At 41.9% G+C, this 11878-nt stretch overlaps 1 protein-coding gene across 1 annotated transcript in view; it reads left to right on the top strand.

Annotated features, from left to right (window-relative positions):
- The first annotated feature begins 808 nt into the window (after positions 1 to 808).
- MEOX2 (mesenchyme homeobox 2) overlaps positions 809 to 11878 on the top strand; it is a 52204-nt gene continuing 41134 nt past the window's right edge. Inside the window, exon 1 of the mRNA XM_064703305.1 lies at positions 809 to 1469. Within this exon, the coding sequence (XP_064559375.1) occupies positions 959 to 1469 (511 nt within the window). The 5' untranslated portion in view covers positions 809 to 958. The remainder of the gene's footprint in view (positions 1470 to 11878) is intronic.

Genomic DNA, 11878 nt, shown 5'->3' with positions numbered 1-11878 from the left:
GGCTGCCGATGCTGGGGCACAGCGCGAGGGCAGCCGGGGCAGCGCCGCGGCCCACGGCGAGTGCCGGGGCGGTGGGCACGGGCGGAGCGGGTGCAGGACCCGCACCGGGACCCTCGGAGGGGGCAGCGCGGCCCCGGCCCCGGCCCGGGCGGCCCCGCACGCCGCTGCCCTCGCACCTGGGCCCGCAGGTGAGGCTCTGGCGAGAGCGCTTCAGCCCCCGCGGAAACGGGGCGGCGGTGCCCCCGCGCCCCCCGCCCCAGAGTCACCCCCGGACTTCGCCTCACGACTTTACCGCGCTGCCCCGCCCGCTGCCCCCGAGGGGCGGCAGGACCCCGGGCGGTCGCTCAGCCCCGACGGGGCGGGGATGGCCCTGCGGGGCCGCCCGGGGCGGGGGGCTCGGGGCGGCCGGCGGGGGGCGCGGCCCCGGGCCCGGGAGGAGCCGCTGCGCCCCCGCGGAGCCGCCCCCCCTGCCCCCCTCCCTCCGCGGGCCGCGGATGCCCGGGGCGCGGGTGCGCAGCGCTGCCGCCCGCTGACGGAGCCGCTCGGCGCGGGGACGGCGCTGGCGTTTTGGAGGGAGTTTGCATGTGGTCAGTGCTGTGCTGCTGAGCCAGCCCCCAGCTCACATTACACACTACTGTATTTATAACCTCTCGAAGCTGTTTCCCCCTTCAAGCAGTTCTCTGGGACCACCTTCTATTGGCTTCAACCTCTCCCACTTCTTGACATCTGAGCAGCTCTGAGAACGGCTCATCTAGGTCCGAGTGTTTATGCAGCGGAGACTGGCCACTAGGGCTAAAGACCTGGATTATCTGAGCTCAGCTGCCTGCTGCAGAGTCTGTCGGTGCCGTTTTGGAAAAAAAAATCCCAGCCCCGATCTGTTTACAGTGAAAGTTGACAAAGGGTGGTGAAGTTGGATCTTTCCTAAACTCTCCTGCCTGGAACCTGAGACTTGCATGCCATGGATCACACACTCTTTGGCTGCCTGCGCAGCCCCCATGCCACTGCGCAGAGCTTGCACCCTTTCTCCCAGTCTTCTCTTGCCCTGCATGGAAGATCTGACCACATGTCCTACCCTGATCTGTCTTCTTCTTCTTCCTCTTGCATAATAGCGGGATACCCCAATGAGGAGGGCATGTTTGCCAGCCAACATCATAGGGGGCACCATCACCATCACCACCATCACCATCACCACCACCAGCAACAGCAGCACCAAGCTTTGCAGACGAACTGGCACATTCCTCAGATGTCGTCTCCTCCCGCCGCGGCCAGGCACAGCCTCTGCCTTCAGCCTGACTCAGGAGGACCCCCGGAGCTGGGCAGCAGCCCCCCTGTCCTGTGCTCGAACTCTTCCAGCCTGGGCACCAACACCCCCACGGGGGCAGCGTGCGCGCCAGGGGACTATGGCAGGCAGGCTCTGTCCCCGGTGGAAACAGAGAAGAGATCCGGCAAAAGGAAAAGCGACAGCTCAGGTAAAGGTTCGCGCGTTCCCCGGCGGGGCGGGATCCCCGGGCGGCGGGGCTCGGGGAAGCGGCGCGGTCGGACCTGCTGCCGCTCGGCTGGGCTGGTTTAGCTCGGCTCGTTTAGCCCGGCTCGGCTGGCCCGGCTCGTTTGGCCCGGCTCGGCTCGGCTCTGCTCGGCTCGGCTCGGCTCGGCTGGCCCGGCCACGGCCGCAGCTGTGCTCTCGCCGCCGGCTGACACCGGGCTGCCGGGCTGTTCCTTCCCACAAACGCGCTCTCGGGATCTCCATCACTAACGCAAGGTTTATTAAGGCTACGGGGGGAGAAATAGAATGAAAAAATTCAGCACGTGATAGAGTATGAAATCAAGGTGGCGGTGGGGGAGAGTTTCCTACAGCCAAGGAGAGAAACGTTTGTAGTTTTGGTGCGGTTTTCAGCATCTGGTCCCGCGGCCCCCTCCCCCCTGCCCGATACGACACCTCTGCTTCAAAATTCAGAATCCAGCGCGCTCCTTCCCCTCCGCCCCTTCGCCGTGGAGCTGACTGCGGCTCCGAGGCGATTGCACAACGCTTGGAAGCTCTGCCTTGGAAGCGGGGATTCGGGAGAGGAGCTGATGTCTTGCTACCCTGTAGGATCTGAGTGAGCCTGCATCAAATCCTCAGCGTGAAAGGGGCAAAATTTGTGAAACAGACGGTTGAATGGGAGTTTCAGAAAGCTGCTTCACTTCAGTTTTCTGGTGGCGGGGAAGGAGGCAAGGAAGGAGCAGTCTGCCTTTTAAAATTACAGTAATTCTTACTTAAAGGCAAGCATAAAAACATGTAGACCCGCTGTCATTCCAGAGCAATGATTTGGCATCAATGAATGGGTAAAAAACCTTGACATTATCTCTGCTTTCTAAAATAGCAAAGCCTGTCAAAGTCCTGCTCTGACAAAAGCCACTCGGCGAAGGCAACACAAGTGATGGGACTTCTGTTAGGGCACACATGAGCTGGGGGGTCACCAAAAATATAGAGAGACAGGCAGGAGGCACTTGAAAGAGAAGGGGCTCAACAGATTGAAAATTCAAGAGCTGGCGTAGCAAATTATTTGTTATCACAGAAGAGAAAGTGAAAGGCTTTTCCAGATACGTATGAAGTTCACAACTGAAACCATAACATCTTTCACTCAAAATACTGTAAGCTTGGTAGAGAGCAAGGAACACAAAGGATTTTAAAAAAATGATCCTCAAGAATACCATCACTTCCTTCATTGTCCATTATATTAGCAAATATTTACAGTTACAGTAACTCAGAACGTATTTATCTGAATTGCGTCTTACATAGCTGATATAGTTGCTGAAAACTCTTCTTGCGTTTAAAGCTGTATTTAGTTCAAACACTGCTGGTAAAATCTTTTGTTTTGTCTTCTTTACTTTCAATGAGAAAAAGAATTATCTGATTTTTTGAGGTATATGGACAGTCCCTGTTACAACTGAGAAAATAACTGGATGCCTGATGGTGTAAGGATTTATTGTATTTGTTGGTCTATTTAAAGCTAAAGGAAAAAAGGAAATTGGTCCCTTTCACTGTCAGGGAAGTATCTGATTCACTTTCTGTTTATTTCATTCTACAATGCAAACCTAAAAAACACCAGTGAGGAATGTCCTAAACCTTACCCTGAAGTGACTGGACTCTTCCACTGGATTAGTGGACAAGAGTTTGAGCCTTTAGCCACGGTCATGTTTATCTTGCAATGCACTTCGATCCTCACTTTCTAAGACTTTCTGAAGATCAAGGCAGGTAACTATTTCCTCCTCCCTTCCGCTAAGAAAAAAAACACGACCGTTCACACAATTGTGAATCTCTCAAACTGAAAATAGATGTCTTTTGACAACAACTGCATAGCTGCTGTATCTTTGGTTTTTCTTCAGAAAAAGCCTGCGTTTTGGACTGAATATTTAACCCCACCCCTTTATTAGTCCTGAACTCTGGTGCTAGATATTTAATGCTGTTCTCATATATGGCAGCAAGAATTATTTTAACTTGCTGTGTTTCTATATTTGTCAACCATAATTGCCCCTCATTTGATTAAACATCATCACCTTTATTTCTCATTAATCTTTTTTTTTAAACAAATGACTGTACTTGAAGGAATTTCTTCCATGCCTTCATCAGACTTGGAACTACTTCAATAGACATTTGTAAAAAATCCTAATAGTAAATAACTAAGAGGTGAAGGGAGAGAGAGACTGCTTTAAGTTTCAGTGCCAGCATTCTGAGACAACTATTAATGCTCTTGCTTATTTACACATATATTTCCTCTTCTTAAGCATATCACTTAAAACCACAGAATGCTCAGCGTTTTCTTGAGCACTGAATCTGTTCCACATTTCAGAGCTGAATTAACCTTAGGCTACCCCTTTCTTCCACTACTTAGCTTTTGTTTCTGTGTGTTTAAGATCACAAAGCTGAGTTTGTAGATAGTTTAAAGAATGTAAAACATGATCATTCCTTGTATGATTTACCTTCCAAATGAGTAACTGTTTCTTAGCTGTATAGCTACTCTGTGAAAATTTACCAGAAGGGACACTCTATTTTACTTACTTGTATGGTGACGGGAGTGCAATGTTTTAAAATTATAAACAAAAATCCAGAGGGCAAACACAATTTGGTATGATGGACTGTGTGTTTTTTACCCGGACTTCATGTATTGCAAGGGAATGGGAGGACATAGAAACATTCTTCTCTAATCTGTTGCAGTTTCATTTGGGATTGAGAGAACAAGGTGAAATGTGCTCTCATGATAGTTATATAAACTGACTTACAGTTTTCTTTAGCCCTAACCCAGATTTTAAGCATTTTGGGAAGTTCCCTTTGAAGATATTGAAAAGACTGCTACAGAACAGGGTGAAATTTTCAGCTGTTCTCATTGCAAAGGACTGGGAAATTCTGCATTTTGTAGTCGTCAACCCCTGCTTGCTGCAGCTGTCAGTGTCTCCAGGTTTTGTAGTTGCTCTCTTTTAATCTGCAGAATATTCCTTTCAACCTGCCCAGGCCCAGGAGTGGGTCGGTAAAGCTGCCTGTGAGTTGAGGAGTGGTGCATACAAATCTTTCCATGTTAATATTTTGCAGTGAATAATGGCATCTGCATCCTCACCTTTGTAACTCAGCTCTTCGGATGTCAAGGCTGTACGAGTAGAGAGACAATACTAAATCTGAGGCTTGGTTGCAAATGAAATAGCTTATTTTAAAGTGCCCTAATGGTCAGAATTATCTGTGTGCTAATGAGGTGCGGATGAAAACCATGCTGAGTGTATAGAAAACATATTCTTGGAGTGCTTTGTTGCTTTGTGGTATGAGTTGTTCTATATGGAATATTTTGGGTTTTTCTAATGCCTCCCCTTCTCTTTACTTGCCTGTGAGTTTCAGGGCCATTTTATTTCTGTTTATTATAAAGTAAGTTTTGATTCTCAGATAATGCAGAGCACATAAGATGCAAAGTTACTTCTGTGATTTCCAAAGTTACGTTACTTAGGTCCAAGTTTTCTTAAGACTTCAGTCGGGAAAAAAGCATATTAGTGCCTATATAGGAGGTGCTATCTAGATCTACTGAGAAATATGAAAAAAGAGTGGATCTGGTAGACTTAAGGAAGTCTAAAATGCTATGGTGAAAAAACCATCTGTACTATGCTGAAAAGACCAGGGGGAGGCTGAGTACAGTTGTAGGAGTTCTTCTAAGCAATACAGCTATTCAAACATTAAATTGCAAGAGATAAATATATAAGGAAATTACATTCCTGTTAAAGTCTAATGTAATTAAACACTTGCCCTCAGGCATGAAAAGCCTTTTTAAAAAAAAAAAAAAAGGAAACCAAATTTTGCCATGGGAAAATGCTTTCTGTGTGGCACAGGTTTCCAAGAAAAGGCTAGCAGGTAATAAAAATTCTTCATATTTTTGAATGTATTTACAATAGTAGCATTTAGAAAAGCATTTCAGGAATCCACTGTTTCAACAGTTCGGCCAAGTGTGTTCTGGTGGGTTTTGTTCATTCACAAATCACATGAATAAAAACAATACTTTTTCCCCCTGAGTTTTAATATTTTATAATCTACCTATTCTCAAGATGCGAGGAGCAAAAAGTTACATCTCCAGGCAATTTATTTTAAACACATCTAAATATCATAAATCATATGTACTTGTTTGAAATGGTCTCTAAAAAGCAGGTCATTTTGATAAATGATTATAAATACTGTGAAATCATGAGTTTTGAGGACTTTTGATTGGTTTCTGAAACATGTCAGTAAGAAAAATGAGCTGCACACTTGTAGTCAAAAAGCGCTGTGTAACTGATTCATCAATATGTCTCTGCTTTTCAGTGTGGTTGTAAAGGGAAACAAGAAAAAATACATAATAAAGCGTAGTTTTTCTGGAAAGAGTTAATTTGTTTGGTATCTTGTATAAAAGCATCACTTACCCATAAGAAAACAACAACAACAACAAAAACTCTGTAGATTTTATAAATGAAACAATTTCAAAATCCGACGAATAATACACACACTTTTAGGAGAAAACCTTCAAGACTGATCACTTATTAAATGATGGACTTACTAGTGAGCTACTTGCTGAATTGTTTTAATAGATGAAAACTTGCAAGAAATTCACTTTCATTCTCAGGAAATATAATCAGGAACTTTTCTAAGGCTAAAATTTTGGAAGACTCTTTTGCTGATACATTTTCAAAATTCTTTGCCCCTAGCCAAACAAGAACTTTGTGCGGACAAAAAGAGAAAAAAAAAAAAAAAAGAACTATGTGTGGCTCCTAGTTATGCATTTCTATCTGTTTTATAAATGATTCAGGAGGATTTACACTTCTCCTTCTCCCCCTCCTCGTCAACCCACCCTTTCAGAAACACTGGAAGGCCGATCCAGACCTTCACGGGATCACAAAGGGTTTTGTGAGAAGGTCCATTGACTCCAGTGAAACCACTGAAGTGCTCAAGGTTTTTTAAGCAATCAGAGCTTTATTCTTTTACATGGGCATTGAAGAAAAATGCTTTGTAATTCTTGTAGATATTTATTGATAAAATGTTTGGATTGCCTGATTGTTTGAAAATTGCCAGTCTAGCATTTTATATACACATTGAATTTTAACTGCATTGGTTTTAACATCCTAGGATAAAATTTGTCCTAACCTATCTAGGGTGACTTCTGTAGTATTTACTAATGTAAGTAATCAGATTGAGTGGGTTTTATTTGTGTTTCTGCTATTTTTAGACTTGCCAACTGTTTAATAAATGTTTTTTAATTGAGCCTGGTAATCTGCATATTGTTTGCTGTGTGGAAATAGTCATTCTTTAGTGATGCAATGACTTCATATGCTCTATCTCAATTCCTCAAGAGTAGGAGTGAGCTCTGTGTCTTGAAATTCAAGGGCAGGTAACATTATCTTTGCTTCTGTCTGCTGGTGCCCTAATATTGCTCATTGTATTATTGCTTTCAAAGACACCGTTACTTGGCAGTATGAATAGTCGCCGTAGCATGTTTCTCTCAGTAGCAAAATGTACTCTACCAAGCCGTTTTGTAAGTCTCTAGAAAGGAAGCAAAATAAATCTGGTTTCATCTGCTGGACTGAGCAAAGTTTAAACCCATCAGTAAAATGTAGTTATGGTGGGGTAGGATTCAATCCTCACTTTTGCAATGCTACCCTGTGTCCTTGTTCTAATATACTTAAGAATGCAACTTGAAAGGATGCGAAAGGAAAGTCATATTTTTTAAATATAAATACTTGCATATGTCGCTAATAAGGTTTCTAACTGAAATAGTGTGGTGTTAGAGAATTTTGATAAACAGTGCTGGAGGCTACTTCATTACATCAGTGCACAGCTGGGCACTGAACCCCGTCCTATGATCTGTCTCGAGCCTGTGCCCTGTCCTTTTATGACTGCCCAACTTATATAATGGCCATACCAGTGCTTTCCTTCCATTTGGAAAGTACTGTAAACTTTTATGAAACTAAAAGCTTTGTGTGCGTGTGTGTGCGTACATGCTTTTTATTTTTAGTAGGCTTTAAAGACTTACAGATCTGCATCACAATTTCTCCAGTACTGCTAGTTGCAGAGCCCGAGCAAGATGGTGCACAGCCACCCTGCAGAAAAAACCTTCCTCCTGCTACTCAGCAGGGCAATTGCATCACCTTTACCAGCATGAGCTGTGTGACTGCACGCACGGCCAGAAGTCATTTGACTTCTGCGGTGAGTGTCTGGGGTCTTCCATGAGCACGTAGATGCTTTTCTATTGTGCTTAATGAAAACCTGAATTCAAAAATAGCCTGATGTAATTGTGCTGGGGACATGCAGTCTAGTCCTGAATCAGTAAAAAGAAAGTTACTGAAATAAATGGTTTACGAACAGACATGCTAGGGGAAATTCCACCAGGAAGTTCAGGATGACAAAACTCCTACTGATTTTTGTTAGGACCACCAGATTTTAAGTTGTGAGTTCTTACTCTGAACGTAGCCAAGCTTGGGAGAAGGAGATATACCAGTTAGCCACAGTAGTGATTATGTTTTTTTGTTATATGTTGTCTTGAATTCTTCCAACGGCAAATACGGCGGAGGAATGCTTGTTTAAAATACCACTGCTGCCATTGGTCTTGCCTTTCTAGCATGTGTTGTCCTTGTTGTTTATTAATACATATTACAAAATCTATGTCCCTTGATAAGTTTACCTTCACCATATCCATTAAAAAAATTATTTAATAGACAATAGTATAAATCACAATGATGTTATTTGTTTTACTCTGCAAATTTTATACATCCATCTGTAACTTCACTAGTGCAGAGTTGCATCACTGCATCCTAACATTCAATGAATGATGCAAAGTGAAAAAACCCACATTAAAAAAACGGGATATAGTAGTAGACAGTGCACTGTAATGCATGAAAGTTTTCTTCTGAAGTCTTCTATTAAACACTATAAATAGACTACTTAGGTTGTCAAAATTCTACTTGCTAACATCAGTAATATTAAAGATGTAATGCTCACTGTAGATTAGAAAGGATATATTTTTTTTCAAGATCTTGGACCTACAGAAGATACTAAGGCACCCTCTATTCAGAATGTAGATTGATTTTCTATGTGGAATTGTAAATTTTTACAAATAGTTTTGGGGATATGTCACTTGATTGGAATTTGTACATATTAATAAATAGACATATGATTATATGCCAAAAGAGAAATATATAATATATTTGGAAATTTGCTACTGAATATTTTATTGTTTAATGATGGATGTAATCACTGAATGCCATGCATTCTGAAATTACAGACTACTCTTTTCCATTGCATTGAGCTTCTTACTCAATGCAATGGAAAAAAGTAGTCTGAACTTTGTATTGAAAATTACCTGTGCTGAACAAACCTTACAATAAAACATCTATGAGAAGTTAATGGTCATGTGAAAGAAAGTCATATTGTACTCAATTCTATTTTCTTTTTTTTTTCTTTAATAAATGAAACAAAATAATTGATGAAACCAAGGAAGCAATTCTCAAAGCAAAGAGTCAAATCTTTAACTTATGATAGAAGACAACAGTTTTACTAAACAAATAAATTCCAGTGGATTATAAAAATCCAGTGGATTTTTCTTTTCCTTCTTTCTCTCTCTTTTTCTTTCTCTCTCTCTCTTTTTCTCTTTCTCTCTCTGTTGTGCTCTTTCTCTTGCTTTTTCACCCTCTCCTCTCCTCTCCTCTCCTCTCCTCTCCTCTCCTCTCCTCTCCTCTCCTCTCCTCTCCTCTCCTCTCCTCTCCTCTCCTCTCCTCTCCTCTCCTCTCCTCTCTCTCCTCTCCTCTCCTCTCCTCTCCTCTCCTCTCCTCTCCTCTCCTCTCCTCTCCTCTCCTCTCCTCTCCTCTCCTCTCCTCTCCTCTCCTCTCCTCTCCTCTCCTCTCCTCTCCTCTTTTTCTTTCCTTCTTTTCTTCTGCTTTCCTCTCCTTTGCTGCTTCTTGGACTAAAGAAAAATTAGTTGACTGAACATTATTTTATAGCAAATAGGATATGAAAAACTAAAACTGAAACAGATTACTGCAATCTTTTAAAAGTCCTTCTTCCTTCTGCATTCTTTCAGATCTCTAATAGCTATTTCTTATTTTTAGCAAGTAAGTCTGGACAAATGCTGCCTTACATAAACTGTTAGATGCACTTCAGTATCCTCTGCCACTATTGTGAGTTTTAATTCTTAGACTGTGATCTTACGCTGATTGTAGTATGCATTTAATTTTGTATGCTGGGAGATGAATGAAACCTCGGGAAGCTGAAGTCAAAACTAGCTATTGAGTGGAGCCAGGACTTCACAGCTGAAGTAGTCATGAAGTAGTACTTTGATATGAACACTGCTGAAGTTAAGTGTATGTTTACACATTTTGGTGAATTGAGGGCATTAGTCACTTAAATTTACCAAGCGGAAAAAACTGTTTCCCACTTTGGTCCTCCTAAAAATAGATACTAAAAAAATCTGTTGGACATATGTGGGCTGACAATATAGCTCTGAAGAGAGTTGAATGAACTGCGGGGTTTTCTACCTGCCAAGCAAAAAATGGCATTTTCTAGATGCATACAATATATCCTGAGTGTGCATGGGGGGCTCTTTGGCAGGGGGTGTTTTGACACGGTGGGTGAGGATCCTCAGGCACATTGGTCTCAGTAGCTTTTCAAGACTTTCATTTTCTTTCATCTGGTGGAGAATACCAGAACACTGTAGGCCCCATAGAATATGTGGACAAGTGAAAATTACTTATTATAATGTGCTTATTACTGTAGATAGAAAGGTAGGAAGGAACAGTGACTAGATGTCTCCCAAATTTGTGAAAATATCAGTTTTGTTTACAGAAGAAAAAAGAATTTAAGTCAGATGTGTTGATAAACTAAATGACAACATATTTTGCGAGGCTTTGGTACGCTGAATTGCTAAAAATGGTGTGAATAGAAGTCTAGGCAGCTACAGCGATGTTGACCACTCAAAGATTTCTTGTAAAACTGTGCTTAGAATGCCAAATAGTGATTTCTGCCAGAAGAAAGAAGCAGTATAATTGGAGCTTAAGCACATTCACGCCTTTCAAAGTTACATTTTCAGAACTAGACATTAAAACCTAGTAAAAGTCTGCAATTCATAACCGCCCTATGTAGGGTTTAGGAAGAGCTGAGAACGTTACAAGTTCTTTGCAGTTTGGTTTGATTGACTCAGAATTGACATAGTAATATTAAGCTCTTTTCCCCCACCCCGTTTCTATATTCTTATTTTGGGAGTACCACAATGACCTCAAGCTGCAGCTGTGTCTTAAGTCTTTGCGTTCCTGGGGACATTAGAACAATACACACTAATGGTCTCACTCCTGGCTCCCTCTCCCTCCCTCTCTCTCTGCCTATTTCTTTTTTTACACAAATCTATTTCTGAAGGACTGTGTGACTTTATAGCCTTTCAATTTCCATTCATCCATGCAAAACGAGCATTCTCTTAATTTCAAAACAAAAAAAATGACCCTCTACCTTAATCAGATTTCCGTTAGATGTAACCTACAATAACGTAAGAACTGCAGTGACCTGCTAAATAAGGTAATGTAATGTTAGCGCTATTAGGCAATACAAGATGAAACAATTATGAGTCAGATAAAAATAGATGGCTTCATTAGCAGTTGTTTGTGGCACATCTTGAATCTGCAGAATTATCTCTTTTTTTGTATTATTAGCACTTTAATTTACATGATTTTTTAATAGCTTATTGGGTCAATAAATGGAGTGACAATTCAGTCTGTATTATTTGTTTTTATGAAATGATATATTGGTACTAAATTATATTGGCAAATGCAACATCTTAAATTCTAAATTTAAAAAAATTATGTGAACATGCACAGAGGAAAAAGCTGGAGAGGAGTGCAAACAATTTTGATTGTCCATATTATAAAAAAAATATTCTGCTGAACTTTCTTGTAGTTTGGCTTAGTTTTGCATTTGAATTTTTACTTCACTCATTCTGACTCCTTTGCTTTTACACTTCAATACATTGCTGCAACTTTATGAGGCAAACATATTTATTACTTTAATATGAGGTTATGTACAGAAATATAACAGTATCCAAAGCCTATGAACCTAATTTATCTCACTGGTTCCAAACTGAAATGTAGACAAAGACAGAAGGCGTCAATTGGGTGTGGAGTCAGCTGGCATGAGAAATATCAGAGATTTCAGATTTTTGTATTTGCCAGACATGACACCCAAACAAACCCTTTTTTTTGGATGGAGATTGTGTGTTTCAAGTACAGTGGCTAAAAACGTTCAGCCATTTTAAAGTATGTTTGGTGAAATATAACTTAGAGAATGATCCAGTCCTTCAAAGTTCTTGGGAAAGCCACTTCTTTTCCTCCTGCAGTAGTCACAGCTTTGCCCGTCTAT

Source organism: Zonotrichia leucophrys, chromosome 2 (assembly GCF_028769735.1).
Source record: "Zonotrichia leucophrys gambelii isolate GWCS_2022_RI chromosome 2, RI_Zleu_2.0, whole genome shotgun sequence".
In the NCBI taxonomy this organism is placed as follows: Eukaryota; Metazoa; Chordata; class Aves; order Passeriformes; family Passerellidae; genus Zonotrichia; species Zonotrichia leucophrys.
Note: the sequence above shows the minus strand (reverse complement) of the source record. Positions and strands in the feature narration are given on the sequence as shown.